The sequence below is a fragment of the Oncorhynchus mykiss genome, chromosome 14, assembly GCF_057628025.1.
Source record: "Oncorhynchus mykiss isolate SJ-2025 chromosome 14, ASM5762802v1, whole genome shotgun sequence".
NCBI classification, from domain to species: Eukaryota; Metazoa; Chordata; class Actinopteri; order Salmoniformes; family Salmonidae; genus Oncorhynchus; species Oncorhynchus mykiss.
Window position 1 is genome coordinate 34,808,968 of NC_143035.1, and position 26,883 is coordinate 34,835,850.

The window sequence follows — 26,883 nt, forward strand, 5'->3', positions numbered from 1 at the left end:
GCCTGTCTGGGTTTGAATGAGAGGTGACAAAATGTTATATTTACATACTTTTTCATATTTCGTTATATGGAGACTGAATACACCATGTGACCTGGCCAGGGGAAACGCTAGTAAGGCTTCAGTCTTGCGCTCCAGGACGTTGACAGCATCCGATGTCACAGGAAGGCCAAGATCATCAAGGACCTCTGCCACCACAGCCCGTTCACCCCGCCACCATCTAGAAGGTAGAGACAGTACAGGTGCACGAAAGCTGGGAATGAGAGGCTGATAGAAGCTGTTTATCATCTCCAGGTCATCATACTGTTAAACAGTCTCCACTAGCCGGCTACCACCCGGTACTCAACCCTGCACTTTAGAGACTGTTACTAGCCGGCTACCACCCGGTACTCAACCCTGCACTTTAGAGACTGCTGCCCAATGTACAGACACTGAACACTGGTCACTTGAATAATGTTTACATCTGGTTTTACCCACTTGATATGTACACTGTGCATACAAAACTTTATGACTGACCAGGTGAATCCAGGTGAAAGCTATGATCCATACAAAACATTATGACTGACCAGGTGAATCCAGGTGAAAGCTATGATCCATACAAAACATTATGACTGACCAGGTGAATCCAAGTGAAAGCTATGATCCATACAAAACATTATGACTGACCAGGTGAATCCAAGTGAAAGCTATGATCCATACAAAACATTATGACTGACCAGGTGAATCCAAGTGAAAGCTATGATCCATACAAAACATTATGACTGACCAGGTGAATCCAAGTGAAAGCTATGATCCTTTATTGATGTCAGTTGTTAAATCCACTTCAAATCAGGGTAGATGAAGGGGAGGAGACAGGTTAAAGAATTTGTAAGCCTTGAGACAACAGAGACATGGATTGGGTATGTCTGCCATTCAGAGGGTGAAGACAAAATATTTAAGTGTGGGGTATGGTAGTAAGTGCCAGGTGCACCGGTTTGTGCCAAGAACTGCAACGCTGCTGGGTTTTTCACAACAGGTTCCCGTGTGTATCAAGAATGGTCCACCACCCAAAGGACATTAAGCCGACTTCACACAACTGTGGGAAGCATTAGAGTCAACATGGGCCAGCACCCCTGCTTTAGACACCTTGTAGAGTCCATGCCACGGAGAAATTAGGCTGTTTTGAGGAATTTTATTGCACCTGAGATAAAATCTTTAAATCTGTGTATACGACTGATCTTTGATTTCATTTAGTAGTAAAAACAAAAACAGTACAACCCTTTTGAGACTTCATTATTTTTTATTTCATCCAGTTAGTCTAGACATGACAACATCCCAAATATACTGAAAAAAATAAAAAATAAAATATCATTATTCCAGAATACCCTTTTCCTAAAAATACCCATTTAATTTAGATGACTGAACTGTCACGACGTAGTCCTCTTGAGTGTATTTGTATCACTTCGGCTAGATTGACATTGACTTGGCAGATAGACTGAAGGCCTGTAAAACATTGATTGATATTTACGTAAGACTTTTAATTTGTAGTAATTAAGGTTTGTTCGGGCAGGTTTGTGTGGCATTTCTTGGGGTTTGGTACATCAAGTTAAAGAGACACGAATACATTGTCTGCTGGTTGACAAATATTGTTATTAGAATCCCATTGTGCTTATCTCTCACTAATTGTTGCTTTTCAAAGTTACATTAACATATTTGATTAATGAATGTGAATGTGCTTCATCACATAAATCATTTATAGGACTTTAAGTTTGAAATACTGAGAATTAGAAATATGTAGTATCTCAGATCAACCATCAATTATAATATTCCAAATATAGCATTCACAGTTTTACATATGCAAATCATCACACAATGAATAGATGCTGAGACTGTGATTCAAAAATAGGCACGTTATAGAGCAGACCACGTTATAGAGTAGACCACGTTATAGAGCAGACCACTTTAACGTCATTTACAGCGTATACCGTCAGCGTTTACCGTTTGAACGTCAGAGAAATTGCCTTTAAAAGGTGCAGTGTCTGTCCAAAGGCACTGCTCTACAACCAGCCTTGGAATGAATCCCTGCCTCGGTTTGAATTAGATCTGCCGATGCTACATTTAACTACTGAAATACACTGAAACGTTATCCATCGCTCAAAGCCTCTTCCTAAAATCTGGAAGAACAACTTCTATAGCAGGATTCTCTCTGAAAATACTTATATAGAAACCATATAAGTCAATACTGGTAGATATATTTTTCATACTTAAAACGTTTAAAAACACCTGACAAAAATCACATGATGCGATGAAAACGGAGGACACTTATCAACCCAAACGGAATGTTCACAATAATTATTTTAAACACTTTTTTTTTTTTTTTTTTAAGTATTACTTCCATTTACTTCTTAGACATAAACTCTGGAATAAACTGGATAAAAAATAGCAATCTGTCTATTGTGTGTTTTTTTTAAGGTACTCGTAACGCTATTATCCAGAGTTCCTGTGGTCGGACAGTACTGGACCCGCAGCCTACCTGTAGATGTTGCTGATGTTATTGTAGTCCCGAGTTTAACACCATAACAGTGAATTTGAGTGAATCTTTCAGCAGGTCAATCATTCACGCACTATTCCTCGAATTATTTTGTCATATAGATTTTAAATTAGGGATTGACAAAACGTGCGCAAGACATGCTGCGCTTTTGTCTGGCCTGAGAGATGGTCTAGCTAGCCTGAGACAGCAGCAGAGGAGCACAATAAAAACAAACTGACCCTCATCTCTTTGGCACATGGTTCAGCAAGGTCTGTGGGTTGTCTCGTGACTGGGTCGGCGTTAGGGACCGCAAGGTTTTTCTCTTTATCAAGAAACAACACTCAACACTTCACAACGCTGTGCCACACCTTGAAATGGATCGCTACTTTCATTTCAAGGCAAGACGGCATGGCGGATTCTGCTTTAGGGGGAGACCCCCGCCCCCCTCCCCACCCCCCCCAGATACTGTATCAAACCAGAAGTTGTTTTTAACATAAGATTTGTCATTGTTTTGAAACACGGATGCAGCGGATGCCACCCTGAAAGCAGTGTAGGCTGCTGAGGGGAGAACGGCTCATAATAACGGCCTGTACGGAGCAAATGGAATGGCATCAAACACCTGGAAACCATGGAAACCATGTGTTTGACACCATTCCACTGATTCCGCTCCTGTCATTAACATGAGCCCGTCCCTCCCCAATTAAAGTGCCACCAACCTCCTGTGCCTGAAGTGACGATACAGACAGACTAGTTGACTGTCTGAAAAACACCTGCCGTATTATCACACTAATGAGGAGTGGTTTGTTCATGCATGGTTTGGGAAGCAGAATAGATAGTCTGGAATAAACATTAATTATATGAAGATATTGCATCAAAAGCACCAGTAATATACATAAATGGTTATTGTAGACCATTAAAAGATCTCACACTGTTAGGGGGAGTAAACCCTGGTCATGGAACCAATGTAGACACCATCCAAAATTGCACCCTATTCCCTACATGGTGCACTACTTTTGACCAGAGCCCTTTTGGGACGCACAACCGGCAAAGTACACTCATTTGGCAAATATGTATTCATTAAAATGCACTGTGTGTCATATTGTTATTCTCTGAAATGACACTAGTATATTACCGTCAAGAGGTTGTGTATTGTTGAGAGGTCTCACAAACCGCTGTTGAGATTTGGCAAATAAAGTAACTTCATTTTGGAGTAGGCATCATAGTTCGATTAAGACTGACTAATACTGATTACTGCTAATGTTACTAATACAGGAATACAGACCCTGTTATTTTTTCCTGGTTCTCCACTGAACACAAACAACTGTTTTGAATATGAAAATGTTTTGGCAGAAAAAATACAATCGACAGAAAAGCCAACTATTAAAAAAAACTGCATGGGAATAGAAAAACAACAACCACAAGCCTCCTCTCACTGTACACAGACCCAACTATAAACCACCATCATCACAGTGCCAGAATAACAACGAGACCAATTTCTTCTGCAATTGAAAATAAATCACACATAGCAGCAAACACAAAGAGAGAGTGACGGAGAGAGGGTGACAGAGAGAGGGTGACAGAGAGAGGGTGACAGAGAGAGGGTGACAGAGAGAGGGTGACAGAGAGGGTGACGGAGAGAGGGTGACGAGAGAGGGTGACAGAGAGAGGGTGACAGAGAGAGGGTGACAGAGAGAGGGTGACAGAGAGAGGGTGACAGAGAGAGGGTGACAGAGAGAGGGTGAAGGGAGGAGGGAAACAAGGGATTCTGTCTGTGGAGAGGAGGAGAAAAAGGAGGGCAGTTGAGGATGAGAAGCAAAACTTAACTTTGGCACACAGAATGAGGAAGAGGGTTGGCGGTGGGTTGGGGTTGGTGTCTGCCACCAGTACAGATGGTGTGAGGGTAGTATGGTAGTGCCAGGAGGGTTGGTGGTGTCTGCCACCAGTACAGATGGTGTGAGGGTAGTATGGTAGTGCCAGGAGGGTTGGTGGTGTCTGCCACCAGTACAGATGGTGAGAGGGTAGTATGGCAGTGCCAGGAGGGTTGGCGGTGTCTGCCACCAGTACAGATGGTGAGAGGGTAGTATGGCAGTGCCAGGAGGGTTGGTGGGGAGCTGGACACTCATAGTCCTTTGTTGAAGTAGATCCTCTCCACGCCGGGGTGGCTCGCACGGATCTTCTCCTGAAGCTCTGGCTCCAATCGGCTTACTGACATAGAGCTAAAAGAGAGAGAGAGAGAGAGAACACATTATTGCTGTGATACTGATCAACACAGCTGATCAACACAGCTAGCAATGATGATTCACTCACCTCTTCTGGGGGAACAGTGCACAGCATAGCGGAGTGGCAAACACCAGGCTGAAAGACAAGCAACACATCTATTTTATAGAGCTAGAGACTGTAGATTAGATACCATAGCTATAATGCTTGTTGTTTTAAAACATGTTTAAACTGTATGACATTTTCCGGCGCCGACAGAGATGGCCGCCTCGCTTCACGTTCTTAGGAAACTATGCAGTTTTTTGTTTTTTTACATGTTATTTCTTACATTGGTACCCCAGTCGGGAGGAACTATTGGATATAAGAGCAACGTCAACTCACCATCATTACGACCAGGAATACGACTTTCCCGAAGCGGATCCTGTGTTTTGCCCACCACCCAGGACAATGGATCGGATCCCAGCCCGCGAACCAAAACAACGACGCCGTAAAAAGGGCAGACGAAGCGGTCTTCTGGTCAGGCTCTGTAGACGGGCTCATCGCAGACCACTCCTCAGTATACTACTCGCCAATGTCCAGTCTCTTGACAACAAGGTTGATGAAATCCGAGCAAGGGTAGCATTCCAGAGGGACATAAGAGACTGTAACGTTCTTTGCTTCACGGAAACATGGCTCACTCGAGACACGCTATCGGAGTCGATACAGCTAGCTGGTTTCTTCAAGCATCGCGCCAACAGAAACAAGCATCTTTCTGGTAAGAAGAGGGGCGGGGGGTATGCCTTATGATTTACGAGACGTGGTGTGATCATAACAACATGCAGGAACTTCTGTTCACCTGACTTAGAATTCCTCACAATCAAATGTCGACCGCATTATCTACCAAGAGAATTCTCTTCGATTATAATCACAGCCGCATATATTCCCTCCAAGCAGACACATCGATGGCCCTGAACGAACTTCATTTGACTCAATGTAAACTGGAAACCACATATCCTGAGGCTGCATTTATTGTAGCTGGGGATTTTAACAAGGATAATCTGAAAACAAGACTCCCTAAATTCTATCAGCATATCGATTGTGCTACCAGGGCTGGCAAAACCCTGGATCATTGTTATTCTAACTTCCACGACGCATATAAGGCCCTCCCCTGCCCTCCTTTCGGAAAAGCTGAGCACGACTCCATTTTGTTGCTCCCTGCCAATAGGCAGAGACTAAAACAGGAAGCACCCGCGCTCAGGTCTGTTCAACACCGGTCCGACCAATCTGATGCTACGCTTCAAGATTGCTTCGATCACATGGACTGGGATATGTTCCGCATTGCGTCAAACAACAACATTGACGAATACGCTGATTCGGTGAGCGAGTTTATTAGCAAGTGCATCGCCGATGTCGTACCCACAGCAACTATTAAAACATTCCCAAACCAGAAACCGTGTATTGATGGCAGCATTCGCGCGAAACTGAAAGCGCGAACCACTGCTTTTAATCAGGGCAAGGTGACCGGAAACATGACCGAATACAAACAGTGTAGCTATTCCCTCCGCAAGGCAATCAAACAAGCTAAGCGTCAGTATAGAGACAAAGTAGAGTTGCAATTCAACGGCTCAGACACAAGAGGTATGTGGCAGGGTCAACAGTCAATCACGGATTACAAAAAGAAAACCAGCCCCGTCGTGGACCAGGATGTCTTGCTCCCAGACAGACTAAACAACTTCTTTGCTCGCTTTGAGGACAATACAGTGCCACTGACACGGCCCGCTACCAAAACCTGCGGACTCTCCTTCACTGCAGCCGACGTGAGTAAAACATTTAAACGTGTTAACCCTCGCAAGGCTGCAGGCCCAGACGGCATCCCCAGCCGCGTCCTCAGAGCATGCACAGACCAGCTGGCTGGTGTTTACGGACATATTGAATCAACACAGACAGCATGGTGAAGAAGGCGCAGCAACTCCTCTTCAACCTCAGGAGGCTGAAGAAATGTGGCTTTTACAGGTGCACAATCGAGAGCATCCTGTCGGGTTGTATCACCGCCTGGTACGGCAACTGCTCCACCCACAACCGTAAGGCTCTCCAGAGGGTAGTGAGGTCTGCACAACGCATCACCGGGGGCAAACTACCGGCCCTCCAGGACACCTACACCACCCGATGTCACAGGAAGGCCATAAAGATCATCAAGGACAACAACCACCTGAGCCACTGCCACCACTAACATGGAGTGGCTGCTGCCAACATACTGACTTAACTCCAACCACTTTAATAATGGAAAAATGTATGTAAAAAAAATTATCACGAGACACTTTAAATAATGCCACTTAATATAATGTTTACATACCCTACATTACTCATCTCATATGTATATACTGTCCTCTATACCATCTACTGCATCTTGCCATCTTTATGTAATACATGTATCACTAGCCACTTGAAACAATGCCACTTTTATATGTTTACATACCCTACATTACTCATCTCATATGTATATTCTGTACTTGATACCATCTACTGCATCTTGCCTATGCCGTTCTGTACCATCACTCATTCATTTATTTTTATGTACATATTCTTCATCCCTTTACACTTGTATGTGGCAGGTAGTTGGTAGTTGTTGTGAAATTGTTAGGTTAGATTACTCGTTGGTTATTACTGCATTGTCGCAACTAGAAGCACAAGCATTTCGCTACACTCGCATTAACATCTGCTAACCATGTGTATGTGACAAATAAAATTAGATTTGTATGTCACAAGTCCTTCACAGTGTTGACAGTATATGTCACAGGTTCTTCACAGCGTTGACAGTATATGTCACGGGTTCTTCACAGCGTTGACTGTATATGTCACGGGTTCTTCACAGCATTGACAGTATATGTCACAGGTCCTTCACAACATTGACAGTATATGTCACAGGTCCTTCACAGCATTGACAGTATATGTCACATGTTCTTCACAGCATTGACAATATATGTCACGGGTGCTTTACAGCGTTGACAGTATATGTCACGGGTCCTTCACAGCGTTGACAGTATATGTCACGGGTCCTTCACTGCATTTATGTCCTGACTGATATACTGTAATAGGTTTGAAAATCAGGAGTCCAAATGGTGGTTTATCAGCAGTCCAAATGGTGGTTTATCAGCAGTCCAAATGGTGGTTTATCAGCAGTCCAAATGGTGGTTTATCAACAGTCCAAATGGTGGTTTATCAACAGTCCAAATGGTGGTTTATCAGCAGTCCAAATGGTGGTTTATCAACAGTCCAAATTGTGGTTTATCAGCAGTCCAAATGGTGGTTTATCAGCAGTCCAAATGGTGGTTTATCAACAGTCCAAATGGTGGTTTATCAACAGTCCAAATGGTGGTTTATCAACAGTCCAAATGGTGGTTTATCAACAGTCCAAATGGTGGTTTATCAGCAGTCCAAATGGTGGTTTATCAACAGTCCAAATGGTGGTTTATCAACAGTCCAAATGGTGGTTTATCAGCAGTCCAAATGGTGGTTTATCAACAGTCCAAATGGTGGTTTATCAACAGTCCAAATGGTGGTTTATCAGCAGTCCAAATGGTGGTTTATCAGCAGTCCAAATGGTGGTTTATCAACAGTCCAAATGGTGGTTTATCAACAGTCCAAATGGTGGTTTATCAACAGTCCAAATGGTGCAGTCCAAATGGTGGTTTATCAACAGTCCAAATGGTGCAGTCCAAATGGTGGTTTATCAGCAGTCCAAATGGTGGTTTATCAGCAGTCCAAATGGTGGTTTATCAACAGTCCAAATGGTGGTTTATCAGCAGTCCAAATGGTGGTTTATCAGCAGTCCAAATGGTGGTTTATCAACAGTCCAAATGGTGGTTTATCAACAGTCCAAATGGTGGTTTATCAACAGTCCAAATGGTGGTTTATCAACAGTCCAAATGGTGGTTTATCAGCAGTCCAAATGGTGGTTTATCAACAGTCCAAATGGTGGTTTATCAGCAGTCCAAATGGTGGTTTATCAGCAGTCCAAATGGTGGTTTATCAACAGTCTGTCACGACGTAATTGTTTTATGTATGTTCGGTCCGTTATTGTGGGTGTTGGACCATTACACAGAGTTCACCCGCTACTTTCGCGCAGTTTTTGACCACCCGCCTTAGGGTATAGTGGCGGGTGAACGTCTGTTCCACCTGAGGCAGGGGACGAGGAGCGCCCAGGAGTTCACCTTGGATTTCCGGACCCTGGTCGCCAGCGTGGGATGGAACGACAGGGCCCTGATCGATCACTACCGTTGCAGTCTGCGAGAGGATGTCCGTCGGGAGTTGGCCTGCAGGGACTCTCACGTTTGACCAGCTGGTGGACCTGTCAATCCGGCTGGATAACCTGCTGGCTACCCGCGGACGCCCGGATCGGGGCCTGTCAGTTCCATCCCTCAGCACCACCGCTCCGACGCCCATGGAGCTGGGAGGTGCTGCGCTTAGGGCGACTGGAGGAGGGGCCGGTTCCCTGTACCATCTGTGGCTGCAGAGGGCACACTGCTGGTCGGTGCTGGGGAGGTTCCTCTGGGAGTCGAGGCAGCAGGCAGGGCACTCTCGTGTCACCCCAGGTGAGTCGGCACCAGGCTCACTAAGAGCCTCCTGTTGCTCACATGTTTATAAATATTCCTGAGTTTTCCCCGCATTCCCAGCATAAGGCGCTCGCAGATTCAGGCGCAGCTGGGAATTTTATTGACAGAGCATTTTCCCATAGTTTAGGGATCCCCATTGTTCCTGTGGATATGCCCTTCCCTGTGCACGCCCTAGATAGTCGACCATTAGGGTCAGGGCTAATTAGGGAGGCCACCGCTCCACTGGGCATGGTTACACAGGAGGGTCACAAGGAGAGAATTAGTATTTTCCTTATTGATTCTCCTGCGTTTCCCATGGTGCTGGGCATACCCTGGTTGGCCTGTCATGACCCCACTATTTCGAAACAGAGGTCTCTCAAGGGGTGGTCACGAAAGTGCTCGGAGAGGTGTGTAGCGGTTTCCGTTGGTGCGACTACGGTGGAAAGTACAGACCAGGGCTCCACCATGCACATCCCCTCTGAATATGCCGATTTGGCTCTCGCCTTCTGTAAGAAGGGGGCGACTCAATTACCACCCCGACAGGGGGATTGTGCGATAAATCTCCTAGTAGACGCAGCTCTTCCCAGGAGTCACGTGTATCCCCTGTCACAGGAGGAGACAGTGGCTATGGAGACATATGTCTCCGAATCCCAGGGGCAGGGGTACATTCGGCCATCCACTTCACCTGCCTCCTCAAGTTTATTTTTTGTGAAGAAGAAGGATGGGTATCTGCACCCGTGTATTGACTATCGAGGTATCTACCAAATCTAGAGTACATCCGGGCAGAGAGGAGACTGAACCCTCGCCAGGCAAGGTGGGCCATGTTCTTTACCCGTTTTGTTTTCACTCTGTCCTACAGACCAGGTTTCCAGAATGCTAAAGCAGACGCACTCTCCCGGATGTATGACACAGAGGAGTGGTCCATGGATCGGCCTCTTGCCTGGTGGCACCGGTGGTGTGGGAGCTGGACGCGGACATCGAGCGGGCGTTACGTACAGAGCCCACTCCCCTCCAGTGTCCAGCTGGGCGTCTGTACGTTCCGTCTGCTGTCCGCGACCGTTTGATCTATTGGGCCCACACTTCACCCTCCTCTGGTCATCCTGGCATCGGTAGGACAGTGCACTGTCTTAGTGGAAAGTACTGGTGGTCCACCTTGGCTAAGGACGTGAGGGTTTATGTTTCCTCCTGCTCGGTGTGCGCCCAGTGCAAGGCCCCTAGGCACCTGCCCAAAGGGAAGTTACAGCCCTTACCCGTTCCACAATGGCCGTGGTCGCACCTATCGGTGGACTTCCTCGCGGATCTTCCTCCCTCACAGGGTAACACCACGATCCTGGTCGTTGTGGATCGGTTCTCTAAGTCCTGCCATCTCCTTCCATTGCCCGGTCTCCCTACGGCCCTACAGATTGCGGAGGCCCTGTTCACTCAAGTCTTCCAGCACTATGGGGTGCCTGAGGATATAGTGTCTGATCGAGGTCCCCAGTTCATGTCAAGGGTCTGGAGGCCGTTCATGGAACGGTGTTCACACCGGGGGACCGGGTCTGGCTCTCGACCCAAAACCTGCCCCTCCGCCTGCCCTTCCGGGAACTGGGCCCGCGGTTTGTGGGGACATTCAAGGTCCTGAGGAGACTGAACGAGGTTTGCTACAGGTTACAGCTCCCCCCGATTACAGTATTAACCCCTCTTTCCATTTGGCAGGTAGTGGCTGGTCCACTCCAGGAGTCTGAGGTGCGGGAGGTTCCTCCGCCCCCTCTGGACATCGAGGGAGCCCCGGCGTATGCTGTTCGAGCCATACTGGACTCGAGGCATCGGGCGAGGGGCCTTCAGTACCTCGTGGAGTGGGAGGGGTACGGTCCGGAGGAGAGATGCTGGGTGCAGGTGGAGGACGTTTTGGACCCTTCGTTGCTGCGGGAGTTCCACCGTCTCCATCCGGATCGCCCTGCGCCTCGTCCTCCGGGTCGTCCCCGAGGTCGGTGTCGACGGGCGGCTCAAGGGGGGGGGGTACTGTCACAACTTCCGCCGAAGTCGGTCCCTCTCCATCGCCAATCCACTTTTCATTTTCCATTTGTTTTGTCTGTGTTTTACACACCTGGTTTCAATTCCCCAATTACATGTTCATTATTTAACCCTCTGTTTTCCCCATGGTTTTTGTGTGTGATTGTTTTATGTATGTTCGGTCCGTTATTGTGGGCTCGGTATTACGACATGTTATTGGAACATTTGAGTAAAGTTACTTGTGTTACTCATCTCTGCTGTCCTGCGCCTGATTCCTCTGCACCAGCTACACCCATCCCATTACACAGTCCAAATGGTGGTTAATCAGCAGTCCATTGCTGGCCACTTACCAGAATCCCACCAAGACCACTTGAATAGGTGCACTCATCCATGGGAACTTCTGAAAAGACCAGAAAACAATGAGACAAACAAAAGAAGGGATACATTCCACTACTCTGAAATGGCTTCCTCTGCTCTGTCCTATTTCCTCACACTCACTAACCACTGAAATGGCTTCCTCTGCTCTGTCCTATTTCCTCACACTCACTAACCACTGAAATGGCTTCCTCTGCTCTGTCCTATTTCCTCACACTCACTAACCACTGAAATGGCTTCCTCTGCTCTGTCCTATTTCCTCACACTCACTAACCACTGAAATGGCTTCCTCTGCTCTGTCCTATTTCCTCACACTCACTAACCACTGAAATGGCTTCCTCTGCTCTGTCCTATTTCCTCACACTCACTAACCACTGAAATGGCTTCCTCTGCTCTGTCCTATTTCCTCACACTCACTAACCACTGAAATGGCTTCCTCTGCTCTGTCCTATTTCCTCACACTCACTAACCACTGAAATGGCTTCCTCTGCTCTGTCCTATTTCCTCACACTCACTAACCACTGAAATGGCTTCCTCTGCTCTGTCCTATTTCCTCACACTCACTAACCACTGAAATGGCTTCCTCTGCTCTGTCCTATTTCCTCACACTCACTAACCACTGAAATGGCTTCCTCTGCTCTGTCCTATTTCCTCACACTCACTAACCACTGAAATGGCTTCCTCTGCTCTGTCCTATTTCCTCACACTCACTAACCACTGAAATGGCTTCCTCTGCTCTGTCCTATTTCCTCACACTCACTAACCACTGAAATGGCTTCCTCTGCTCTGTCCTATTTCCTCACACTCACTAACCACTGAAATGGCTTCCTCTGCTCTGTCCTATTTCCTCACACTCACTAACCACTGAAATGGCTTCCTCTGCTCTGTCCTATTTCCTCACACTCACTAACCACTGAAATGGCTTCCTCTGCTCTGTCCTATTTCCTCACACTCACTAACCACTGAAATGGCTTCCTCTGCTCTGTCCTATTTCCCCACACTCACTAACCACTGAAATGGCTTCCTCTGCTCTGTCCAATTTCCTCACACTCACTAACCACTGAAATGGCTTCCTCTGCTCTGTCCTATTTCCTCACACTCACTAACCACTGAAATGGCTTCCTCTGCTGTGTCCAATTTCCTCACACTCACTAACCACTGAAATGGCTTCCTCTGCTCTGTCCTATTTCCTCACACTCACTAACCACTGAAATGGCTTCCTCTGCTCTGTCCTATTTCCTCACACTCACTAACCACTGAAATGGCTTCCTCTGCTCTGTCCTATTGGCTGACTGCCATCATGGATATGAGAAAGTAAGTGAATATACATCATAGATATGAGAAAGTAAGGCTGACTGCCATCATGGATATGAGAAAGTAAGGCTGATTGCCATCATAGATATGAGAAAATAAGGCTGACTGCCATCATAGATATGAGAAAGTAAGGCTGACTGCCATCATAGATATGAGAAAGTAAGGCTGACTGCCATCATAGATATGAGAAAGTAAGTGAATATACATCGTAGATATGATAAAGTAAGGCTGACTGCCATCATGGATATGAGAAAGTAAGGCTGACTGCCATCATAGATATGAGAAAGTAAGGCTGACTGCCATCATAGATATGAGAAAGTAAGGCTGACTGCCATCGTAGATATGAGAAAGTAAGTGAATATACATCATAGATATGAGAAAGTAAGGCTGACTGCCATCATAGATATGAGAAAGTAAGTGAATATATAATACATGTGATCATACTTGAATAAATAAAGTGATAAATGATGTGAATAATACCTTTAGGAAGGCTTTCTTTTCCAAGGTGTTCATTAAAAATGGAGGGATAGCTGAAAAACAGAATAGTGAAATAAAATCGTCATATTTTATAAAATGTTTACAAACATTACATTTTACCTGACACCATGGTTGATTTCAAACTTTTATCCTTTCCAGTTTATCCTATTGAGTTGCCATGTTGGAGTCACAGATGGCATGGGTTGCCAGATTGGTCCTAAAGCCCATTACGTCATACATACCCATTCCAGGAGAGGCCATGAGGATTCTAGACACCACCACCTGGGAGATAGCCTGCTTAGCGGCGGTGGTTGACTCTCCTAACCGGTTGTCGTTCTCGTCTGTTATCGGAATGCCGTGTTTCAGTTCCCTGGACCATAAAAGAAGAAGGAAAATAAAAGTAAACATCTAATTATAGGAACTGGCATCGATGATATAGACACTTTCTTTCAAAGACCTTGTCCAAGTTGTGGAAGGAATAACGTAAATGTCAATAAGTTGTGTGTGACCTGTGGGTTTAGTAAGGTCAAAATTGAGCATTGTAGAGACACCTAATCAATATTTCAAACATTTACAGAGGTACCATACCCTGGAATTCTTATCTTCACATTGCCAAAACCTCATCATCCCTCAATAACTTCAGCCTGATGAACCAAACTACACAATAATTCCCTCCATGTAGCCTAACTCTTTCTCTCTCTCACACACACACACACACACACACGTAATCAAACATGTTTTTTCTTCTATACTGAGTATATAATGTACAATTATAATTAATATGTTTTTTTTAGCTGATTGAACAAACATTATATTATATTATATTTGTGGTGTGATTTTCATATCAGTCCTTTTTGGGTTTCCAGCCTCACCTGCACACTGCTTTATGGTGTTAAATACTCTCTGTTCATCATCTATGCAGAGTCACTTTAACCATATCTACACACTACCTCAATCAGCCTGACTAACCGGTGTCTGTAAGTAGCCTCTCTACTGTATATAGCCTCTCTACTGTTATAGCCTCTCTACTGTATATAGCCTCTCTACTGTATATAGTCTCTCTACTGTATATAGTCTCTCTACTGTATATAGCCTCTCTACTGTATATAGCCTCTCTACTGTATATAGCCTCTCTACTGTATATAGCCTCTCTACTGTATATAGCCTCTCTACTGTATATAGCCTCTCTACTGTATATAGCCTCTCTACTGTATATAGCCTGGCTACTGTATATAGCCTCTCTACTGTATATAGCCTCTCTACTGTTATAGCCTCTCTACTGTATATAGCCTCTCTACTGTATATAGCCTCTCTACTGTATATAGCCTCTCTACTGTATATAGCCTCTCTACTATATATAGCCTCGCTACTGTATATAGTCTCGTATATAGCCTCTCTACTGTATATAGCCTCTACTGTATATAGCCTCGCTACTGTATATAGCCTCGCCACTGTATATAGCCTCGTATATAGCCTCGCTACTGTATATAGCCTCGCTACTGTATATAGCCTCGTATATAGCCTCTCTACTGTATATAGCCTCTCTACTGTATATAGCCTCTCTACTGTTATAGCCTCTCTACTGTATATAGCCTGGCTACTGTATATAGCCTCTCTACTGTATATAGCCTCTACTGTATATAGCCTCTACTGTATATAGCCTCTACTGTATGTAGCCTCTCTACTGTCTATAGCCTCTCTACTGTCTATAGCCTCTCTACTGTATGTAGCCTCTCTACTGTATGTAGCCTCTCTACTGTATGTAGCCTCTCTACTGTATGTAGCCTCGCTACTGTATATAGCCTCTCTACTGTATATAGCCTCGTATATAGCCTCGCCACTGTATATAGCCTCGTATATAGCCTCGCTACTGTATATAGCCTCTCTACTGTATATAGCCTCGCTACCGTATATAGCCTCGCTACCGTATATAGCCTCGTATATAGCCTCGCTACTGTATGTAGTCTCGCTATTGGTATATAGCCTCTACTGTATATAGCCTCGCTACTGTATATAGCCTCTCTACTGTATATAGCCTCGCTACTGTATATAGCCTCTCTACTGTATATAGCCTCTCTACTGTATATAGCCTCGCTACTGTATATAATCTCGTATATAGCCTCTCTACTGTATATAGCCTCTCTACTGTATATAGCCTTGCCACTGTATATAGCCTTGTATATAGCCTCGCTACTGTATATAATCTCGTATATAGCCTCTCTACTGTATATAGCCTCTCTACTGTATATAGCCTCTCTACTGTATATAGCCTCGTATATAGCCTCGCCATTGTATATAGCCTTGTATATAGCCTTGCTACTGTATATACTCGTATATAGCCTCTCTACTGTATATAGCCTCTCTACTGTATATAGCCTCGCCACTGTATATAGCCTCGTATATAGCCTCGCTACTGTATGTAGCCTCGCTACTGTATATGGCCTCGCTACTGAATATGGCCTCGCTACTGTATATAGTCTCGTATATGGTCTCTCTACTGTATCTGGCCTCTACTGTATATGGCCTCTCTACTGTATATAGCCTCTCTACTGTATATAGCCTCTCTACTGTATATAGCCTCTCTACTGTATATAGCCTGTCTTTTTACTGTTGTTTTATTTCTTTACTTACCTATTGTTCACCTAATACCTTTTTTGCACTATAGGTTAGCATTTCATAGTATCCAGCATTTCACTGTAAGGTCTACATACACCTGTTGTATTTGGCGCACGTGACAAATAAACTTTGATTTGACTCTTTGGTGCGAATAAATAAAACCTAACGTTTAACACTACATTTTAGAAAGAATTTAGGATATATAAGAAAAACATTTAAAATGCCGAAAAACCCTAACCCTAACTATATCTTCAAACTGGAGGAGATACAGACTGGTTGGTCTTACCGTTGCCTCATGAGAGGGATGTTGATGCAGTTGGCAGCAGCAACAGCAGCGAAGGGAACTAACCTCCCTACGAGGGGAGATATGTGCTGGACAACAACAACAAAGGTTGGAGTAAAACAGATAGACTGTATAGATCAATTTCATCCCTGTCTAAGACAATTATTAGCTAAGGCTTATTGTTCCAAAGCTGAAAGCTCTTTGTGCATGTCATGATTGTTATGATGAGTGGTATCTGTTTCCACAACGGGAATACTGTATGAATTATACAACATGTTCTCTCTCTTTCAACACATTGACTAACCAGCAAAGCAGGTAACATATGTAGACTAATTCTATTCATGGTTGCTATGCACTTCTATTCATGGTTACTATGCACTTCTATTCATGGTTACTATGCACTTCTATTCATGGTTACTATGCACTTCTATTCATGGTTACTATGCACTTCTATTCATGGTTACTATGCACTTCTATTCATGGTTACTATGCACTTCTATTCATGGTTACTATGCACTTCTATTCATGGTTACTATGCACTTCTATTCATGATAACTATTTTGGACATGATAACCACTCATGATATGACTTGTGAGTAGCTACGTTTGATAACACTCCCATGCGATGTGGTTGATGGTAAATGAATGAATGAGAACAGGGTTTCTATGGGTTAATACCTTTGTTAGTGCATTTAGTCCTAGAGCCGTGGCTACTGCCCCTGTGGTAGCAGATACATAGGCTGTGCCAAGCTGACTGCAAATGAGAAATGCATTCAGAAATTCACATATTCATACTCATTCACATCCTAACCACAAAACATGAACAGGGGTTTAATGGGTACCAGAAACATACCAAACAAAAAACTACAGGCCAACATCAACTAAAACTACAGGCCAACATCAACTAAAACTACAGGCCAACACCAACTAAAACTACAGGCCAACATCAACTAAAACTACAGGCCAACATCAACTAAAACTACAGGCCAACATCAACTAAAACTACAGGCCAACACCAACTAAAACTACAGGCCAACATCAACTAAAACTACAGGCCAACATCAACTAAAACTACAGGCCAACACCAACTAAAACTACAGGCCAACATCAACTAAAACTACAGGCCAACATCAACTAAAACTACAGGCCAACATCAACTAAAACTACAGGCCAACATCAACTAAAACTACAGGCCAACATCAACTAAAACTACAGGCCAACATCAACTAAAACTACAGGCCAACATCAACTAAAACTACAGGCCAACATCAACTAAAACTACAGGCCAACATCAACTAAAACTACAGGCCAACATCAACTAAAACTACAGGCCAACATCAACTAAAACTACAGGCCAACATCAACTAAAACTACAGGCCAACATCAACTAAAACTACAGGCCAACATCAACTAAAACTACAGGCCAACATCAACTAAAACTACAGGCCAACATCAACTAAAACTACAGGCCAACATCAACTAAAACTACAGGCCAACATCAACTAAAACTACAGGCCAACATCAACTAAGCTACAGGCCAACATCAACTAAAACTACAGGCCAACATCAACTAAAACTACAGGCCAACATCAACTAAACTACAGGCCAACATCAACTAAAACTACAGGCCAACATCAACTAAAACTACAGGCCAACATCAACTAAACTACAGGCCAACACCAACTAAAACTACAGGCCAACATCAACTAAACTACAGGCCAACATCAACTAAAACTACAGGCCAACATCAACTAAAACTACAGGCCAACATCAACTAAAACTACAGGCCAACATCAACTAAACTACAGGCCAACATCAACTAAAACTACAGGCCAACATCAACTAAAACTACAGGCCAACATCAACTAAAACTACAGGCCAACATCAACTAAAACTACAGGCCAACATCAACTAAACTACAGGCCAACATCAACTAAACTACAGGCCAACATCAACTAAAACTACAGGCCAACATCAACTAAAACTACAGGCCAACATCAACTAAACTACAGGCCAACACCAACTAAAACTACAGGCCAACATCAACTAAAACTACAGGCCAACATCAACTAAACTACAGGCCAACATCAACTAAAGTACAGGCCAACATCAACTAAAACTACAGGCCAACATCAACTAAAACTACAGGCCAACATCAACTAAACTACAGGCCAACACCAACTAAAACTACAGGCCAACATCAACTAAACTACAGGCCAACATCAACTAAAACTACAGGCCAACATCAACTAAACTACAGGCCAACATCAACTAAACTACAGGCCAACATCAACTAAACTACAGGCCAACATCAACTAAACTACAGGCCAACATCAACTAAACTACAGGCCAACATCAACTAAACTACAGGCCAACATCAACTAAACTACAGGCCAACATCAACTAAACTACAGGCCAACATCAACTAAACTACAGGCCAACATCAACTAAACTACAGGCCAACATCAACTAAAACTACAGGCCAACACCAACTAAATCTACAGGCCAACATTAACTAAAACTACAGGCCAACACCAACTAAAACTACAGGCCAACATCAACTAAACTACAGGCCAACATCAACTAAACTACAGGCCAACATCAACTAAAACTACAGGCCAACATCAACAAAACTACAGGCCAACATCAACTAAAACTACAGGCCAACATCAACTAAACTACAGGCCAACATCAACTAAAACTACAGGCCAACATCAACTAAACTACAGGCCAACATCAACTAAAACTACAGGCCAACATCAACTAAACTACAGGCCAACATCAACTAAAACTACAGGCCAACATCAACTAAAACTACAGGCCAACATCAACTAAACTACAGGCCAACATCAACTAAAACTACAGGCCAACACCAACTAAAACTACAGGCCAACATCAACTAAACTACAGGCCAACATCAACTAAACTACAGGCCAACACCAACTAAAACCACAGGCCAACATCAACTAAACTACAGGCCAACATCAACTAAACTACAGGCCAACATCAACTAAACTACAGGCCAACACCAACTAAAACTACAGGCCAACATCAACTAAAACTACAGGCCGACATCAACTAAACTACAGGCCAACATCAACTAAAACTACAGGCCAACATCAACTAAACTACAGGCCAACATCAACTAAAACTACAGGCCAACATCAACTAAAACTACAGGCCAACATCAACTAAAACTACAGGCCAACATCAACTAAACTACAGGCCAACATCAACTAAAACTACAGGCCAACATCAACTAAAACTACAGGCCAACATCAACTAAAACTACAGGCCAACATCAACTAAAACTACAGGCCAACATCAACTAAAACTACAGGCCAACATCAACTAAACTACAGGCCAACATCAACTAAACTACAGGCCAACATCAACTAAAACTACAGGCCAACATCAACTAAACTACAGGCCAACATCAACTAAAACTACAGGCCAACATCAACTAAAACTACAGGCCAACATCAACTAAACTACAGGCCAACATCAACTAAACTACAGGCCAACATCAACTAAAACTACAGGCCAACATCAACTAAAACTACAGGCCAACATCAACTAAAACTACAGGCCAACATCAACTAAACTACAGGCCAACATCAACTAAACTACAGGCCAACATCAACTAAACTACAGGCCAACATCAACTAAAACTACAGGCCAACATCAACTAAAACTACAGGCCAACACCAACTAAAACTACAGGCCAACACCAACTAAAACTACAGGCCAACATCAACTAAACTACAGGCCAACATCAACTAAACTACAGGCCAACATCAACTAAAACTACAGGCCAACTGAGGGAAATTAATTCAAAGCATACTTCCTTCAGACTGGAATATGGCATTACGTGATTTGACATACCTGTGTATTATTTATTGAGATGCATAGTTTTCAGATGATTTTAAAATGACTTAATTACTTTTAAGAAGCTTTTTCCTTTTCAATTATTATCAAATGTTTTGGTTACACCTCGACTCACGTTGGTTGAACGCCCTCCAACTCTTTTCTAATTACTTTTAGCAATATTTAATTTTAAGAAAAGTTCTTTATTGGGGTGTGTGCACTGTTTTTTTATACTGTTCTTCTGAAGAATAATCACACATAGAAAATGTCGCTGTAAGAATATAGTAGAATAGCCCTGATATAGAAACTATAACACCAACTTACTTAACTGAGAGAGGAGCATCTCCACTCCTATTGGTGTAGTTGACTATTGCATTGAAGGACTGATTGATCCACTGCCATAAGACTACAGCTGGAGTTGTCCTGAGGAGAGAGAGAGAGAGAGAGAGAGCGAGAGGACACTTCAATTAGACTACAGCTGGAGTTGTCCTGAGGAGGGGGGGGGGGGGGGTGAGAGAGAGAGGACACTTAAATTAGACAGACGGGATGATGAGGAAAACATATATTGACGAGAGATAAGGCACCTCACCCTGACAAATGCGGATGTCTTTGTGTACAAAACAAGGGAGTATAGAGATATCAGAAAGAGATGGGAAACCATCAGGTAATAGCGGACATAACAGTGACAGCACACCACACAACCACTGATCTACCCATCTTCTCAATTACACTCATCTCAAAAACACTGCAACTCTGTGTTGACTGATGAGAATGAATGATGAGAAAGATACATTATTATACATCATTAGTTTAGTGTCATAATCTGACTGGTCCTCCGCTTGCTTGAACCTACCTGCTTCAGTATGAACTGCCAGTGACCCATGGCATAACCTGATATCTTTTTCTACAACATCCTGTAGTAAACCTACAATGAGATTCTTAGAACACTAGTACTAGTAACCGAAAGGTTGCCAGATTGAATCCCCGAGCTGACAAGGTAAAAATATGTCGTTCTGCCCCAGAACAGGCAGTTAACCCACTGTTCCTAGTCCGTCATTGTAAATAAGAATTTGTTCTTAACTGACTTGCCTAGTTAAATAAAGGTTAACACACTATCATTCATTGTAATAGAACACTGCTGCTCACTTGTAGAAGGTCATCATACAGCCAGTGATGGTCATGTTCATGGGGACCTGAGCCGACATGCGGCCAATCAGGATCATCTTCTCTCCAGTGTCTGGGTGGAAGGCTGAGTCAAAGATGTACTTGGCTCTCCATAGCTCGTCCTCTGTCAGCCCGGGGGACATCACCCCTTGCCTGGGGGAGAGAGAGAGAGAGAGAGGGGGACAAGTGATTAGCTGAGCCTGTTTACTTAGAAGCAATACAAGTTTAAACAAAGCTCTGTTAGATGCACACAACCTGCATTTGATAAACACGGCCCATTGTATTCAATGTTGCATCACAGAACGCAACCATGTGTTGCCTTTCTGGTTCATCAATAGTTAATTAAGGGAAATCTGGTCCTAGATCTATGCCAATAAGCCTGGGGTCAATTCTATCAGGAGCTCTCAGCTCAGTTATGGGTTGTTTCCATACAGCAGAATCAATGAGAATTAGAAAGAACCAGGAAGAACCAGAACCAAGGAGAACTAAGGAGCACCAGGAAGAACCAGAACCAAGGAGAACTAAGGAGCACCAGGAAGAACCAGAACCAAGGAGAATTAAGGAGCACCAGGAGGAAGCAGAACCGAGGAGAACTAAGGAGCACCAGGAGGAACCAGAACCAAGGTGAACTAAGGAGCACCAGGAGGAACCAGAACCAAGGTGAACTAAGGAGCACCAGGAGGAACCAGAACCAAGGTGAACTAAGGAGCACCAGGAGGAACCAGAATCAATGAGAAATAAGGAACACCAGGAGGAACCAGAACCAAGGAGAACTAAGGAGCACTAGGAAGAACCAGAACTAAGGAGAAACATGCTCAGAATACACTACCGGTAGTCACTGATGACTTTGTGTGCATTCTCTAGTTGTTCGTTAGTAAGCAGGACGTTGCGGGGGTCGGTAACAGTGAAGAAGTGTTTGGCCCGGCCCATAAACGTCCCTTGGTCCCATCGAGGCTCCTTGATGTTTATGGAGGTGGAGATTTCTGTCGTCATGGTGATCTGAAAGGACACAACATTCATAACAAAGATTCATTATTTTGTCCTTGTATATCTACCCTGTAAACATAAATTAGTTATATTGTCCCAGGTGATTTATCTACCGGCGCGCGACCGAAATTCATAAACTAGCCAAGCTACTGTCAGAGGAGGCGAAATTCATAAACTAGCCTAGCTACTGTCAGAGGAGGCGAAATTCATAAACTAGCCTAGCTACTGTCAGAGGATGCGAAATTCATAAACTAGCCTAGCTACTGTCAGAGGATGCGAAATTCATAAACTAGCTTAGGGGCGGCAGGTAGCCTAGTGGTTAGAGTGTAGGGGCGGCAGGTAGCCTAGTGGTTAGCGTGTAGGGGCAGCAGGTAGCCTAGTGGTTAGCGTGTAGGGGCGGCAGGTAGCCTAGTAGTTAGAGTGTAGGGGCGGCAGGTAGTCTAGTGGTTAGAGTGTAGGGGCGGCAGGTAGCCTAGTGGTTAGAGTGTAGGGGCGGCAGGTAGCCTAGTGGTTAGAGTGTAGGGGCGGCAGGTAGCCTAGTGGTTAGAGTGTAGGGGCGGCAGGTAGCCTAGTGGTTAGAGTGTAGGGGCGGCAGGTAGCCTAGTGGTTAGAGTGTAGGGGCGGCAGGTAGCCTAGTTGTTAGAGTGTAGGGGTGGCAAGTAGCCTAGTGGTTAGAGTGTAGGGGCGGCAGGTAGCCTAGAAGTTAGAGTGTTGGACTAGTACCTGAAAGGTTGCCAGATTGAATCCCCGAGCTGACTAGGTAAACACATCTTCAAATCAAATCAAATCTGTTCTTCTGCCCCTGAACAAGGCAGTTAACCCACTGTTCCTAGGCCGTTATTATAAATAAGAATTTGTTTTTAACTGACTTGCCTAGTTAAATAAAGGTCAAATAAAAAAAATTGAGTTTATCAAACTTTGATTTGTTTTCAAATTCTTTGTGGATCTGTGTAATCTGAGGGAAATATGTGTCTCTAATATGGTCATACATTGGGCAGGAGGTTAGGAAGTGCAACTCAGTTTCCACCTAATTTTGTGGGCAGTGCGCACATAGGCTTCCTTCTCGAGAGCCATGTCTGCCTACGGCGGCCTTTCTCAATAGCAAGGCTATGCTCACTGAGTCTGTACATAGTCAAAGATTTCCTTAAGTTTGGGTCAGTCACAGTGGTCAGGTATTCTGCCACTGTGTACTCTCCGTTTAGGGCCAAATAGCATTCTAGTTTGCTCTGTTTTTTTGTAAATTCTTTCCAATGTGCCAAGTAATTATCTTTTTGTTTTCTCATGATTTGGTTGGGTCTAATTGTGCTGATGTCCTGGGGCTCTGTGGGGTGTGTTTGTGAACAGAGCACTAGGACCAGCTTGCTTAGGGGACTCTTCTCCAGGTTCCTCTCTGTGTAGGGGATGGCTTTGTTATGGAAGGTTTGGGAATCGCTTCCTTTTAGGTGGTTGTAGAATTTAAAGTATCTTTTCTGGATTTTGATAATTAGTGGGTATCGGCCTAATTCTGCTCTGCATGCATGATTTGGTGTTTTACGCTGTCCACAGCAAAAATAATCTCCCATAGCCTAGGCAACACCTTGTCTAGCAGTAAACCCATAGGCCTACGTTTAGTGTGAAAGAACAGAAAGGTTTTGGAGAAAATCCCTTTAATTTGAGAACTTCTGCACTAAGCCAAACTACTGCATGTTTATTTTCCTATCAATTGGATTTTATGTTTGTTTTTTTAATCACAGAGGGGAAAAATAATCAAGACATTCCCGAGATACAATGTAACCCAGTCTGAACTAGATTCTATTAACCCATTGTTACAATGTAACCCAGTCTGGACTAGATTATATTAACCCGTTGTTACAATGTAACCCAGTCTGAACTAGATTCTATTAACCCATTGTTACAATGTAACCCAGTCTGGACTAGATTATATTAACCCGTTGTTACAATGTAACCCAGTCTGAACTAGATTATATTAACCCGTTGTTACAATGTAACCCAGTCTGAACTAGATTATATTAACCCGTTGTTACAATGTAACCCAGTCTGAACTAGATTATATTAACCCGTTGTTACAATGTAACCCAGTCTGGACTAGATTATATTAACCCGTTGTTACAATGTAACCCAGTCTGAACTAGATTATATTAACCCGTTGTTACAATGTAACCCAGTCTGAACTAGATTATATTAACCCGTTGTTACAATGTAACCCAGTCTGGACTAGATTATATTAACCCGTTGTTACAATGTAACCCAGTCTGGACTAGATTATATTAACCCGTTGTTACAATGTAACCCAGTCTGAACTAGATTATATTAACCCGTTGTTACAATGTAACCCAGTCTGGACTAGATTATATTAACCCGTTGTTACAATGTAACCCAGTCTGAACTGGATTCTATTAACCCGTTGTTACAATGTATCCAGTGTTGTATCCATCCAGTTCCAGCTTGCTGCAGATGTAACAGGGGACATTTTGAAACGCATGTCTCTGTCTGTAACCCGTTATGTGAGAAACTGCAAAGGTATTTGTGTAGCTCATGCACGGGTCTACTACTGGATGATGAAATTGCACCAAAGATGGCTGCAGGAGTAACGATAAAACACAGGTATTCCATAGACTCTGGCTGGCGGCTGTAGAATGTCTATGAGAGGCGCTACTGTATCTTTAAATTCAATTAAGGTTCACGGGGTTCTCACGAGAAAGCTCAATTCAATGGATACAGGCCATAACTCAATGCATAAACACGACTGATGGGTGCCTCCTTATGGTGGTCTCACACTCACACACACACACACACACACACACACACACACACACACATCAGTCTGTAGCAAATATGTCTTATTGGTTACTCACAAACAACAACAGTTGTTATAAATCTGTCTTCTTCTGACAAAATGTCAATCAGTCAGACAGCCGGTGTGTCAAATCCAATACAACAATAGTCTGAAGCCCTAATACAAAGGCAGCATTGATTTGATGACATTTGTTATCTCGTTCTAAAATTGAACTTTGACAATGGGCGGTTTGTCTTACGCCTGCTACGTTAGGCTAGGTGGCATTTGGGCTAAAAACCTCTGTTCCAGCCCCACGTTTAACCAATCACTGGCCTCAATGGCTACATATTAAGCTATATAGGCTACGTTGTAACGTATTTCTTAGGCTACAATGGGAGTTCGCATAGCATAGCCTAATCACACAACTGCATAACATTGTGCAAAAACCAGCCAGCTCTGGTTTGAGTGAGGGTCAGTAAAAATATAGCCAACAATATTTATCATAATTTCGTCAAATGAACCGACCGTGCAAATGGATCCGGACGCACAATCCTACTATTGGCTTGATCAGATAAATTGATCCACGCGATGCAGACCAGCTTGATCTGGAGCAAATCGCTGCATGTATATCGTTCGATCTGGATAAATCAAATCAAATTTTATTTGTCACATGCGCCGAATACAACAGGTGTAGGTAGACCTTACAGTGAAAGGCTTACTTACAAGCCCCTAACCAACAATGCAGTTTAAAAAATTATACCAAGTCAACGTCCAACATGTTGCAAACATGTAAACGCCCAAAGAAATGTAATATGTCCGCTAATAGCCTATTATCCCAAGCATCTGTTTCAGGCCAGCTGTGCGTCCCTGTTTCAACTAAAGCCCTAATTAACTGCCAGCCACAACCCCTCCCTCAAAAAAAAGTGGTATGAAATCCAACATGTGTTATAAAGGTATCCAGACACTTACTGCACTAAGCTCCGATCCTTGTCTGGCACGGTCACAGCAGTCCGCCGCCAGAGATGTCCCTGAATAGCTAGCTCAACGAAGCTAATTGGACATGTATGCAGCGGAAACTCAGCACCAACAGGCGCAGCAGTAGGGCCGGAGTTCCTTTCACAATAAATGCCCAACACGAAATCAATGCAAATAAACAGGACAAAATATCAATATCTCGATTTTTACAGGAGTCCAAATCATATAAATGTTAAATATTCTTGCTCCATACCCAAAAATGTTCATGGCCATGTTTATCATAATTTAAAAGTAAATTATAGTTCATTGTTTTTTTCTCAGAGAAGGACTTTTATTTGCAAATATTTTTAGGGTAGTCGTTAGTGTTTGGTTATGTGTGCTAACTTCACCTTACTATTTTTTGCGGAACAGATAGATAATTGATGACAATAGCATGTACTTAACAAGGCAAGTCAGTTAAGAACACATTCTTATTTACAATGACGGCCTACCCCGGACGACGCTGGGCCAATTGTGCGCAGCCCTATGGGACTCCCAATCAAGGACGGATGTGATACAGCCTGGAATCGAACCTGGGACTGTAGTGACCACTCTTGCACTGAGCCTTAGACCGCTCCACTCGGGAGCCCCAATACAACTTTGAAAGATATCAGCTTTTTTCCCCTTTGTATTGTCTAGTTCTGGGCCTATCTCCATAAGCTTTCGTTAAAGAATATCAGGAAGCAGAATCACTGCATTATGCGCATCATCAGTAGACTCCCTAT

At 43.7% G+C, this 26,883-nt stretch overlaps 1 protein-coding gene across 1 annotated transcript; it reads right to left on the bottom strand.

Annotated features, from left to right (window-relative positions):
* Positions 1-1,256: 1,256 nt before the first annotated feature.
* Positions 1,257-26,241, bottom strand: LOC110487787 (sideroflexin-1-like). The gene is made up of 11 exons (XM_036943391.2): positions 26,114-26,241; positions 22,211-22,380; positions 21,364-21,534; positions 20,542-20,640; positions 17,029-17,104; positions 16,355-16,440; positions 13,695-13,822; positions 13,456-13,505; positions 11,637-11,686; positions 4,814-4,861; positions 1,257-4,722 (listed from the first exon to the last, which is right to left on the bottom strand). Exons 2-11 carry the CDS (start codon positions 22,372-22,374, stop codon positions 4,626-4,628), a joined length of 969 nt encoding a protein of 322 aa, XP_036799286.1. The 5' UTR covers positions 22,375-22,380; positions 26,114-26,241; the 3' UTR covers positions 1,257-4,625.
* Positions 26,242-26,883: the final 642 nt, after the last annotated feature.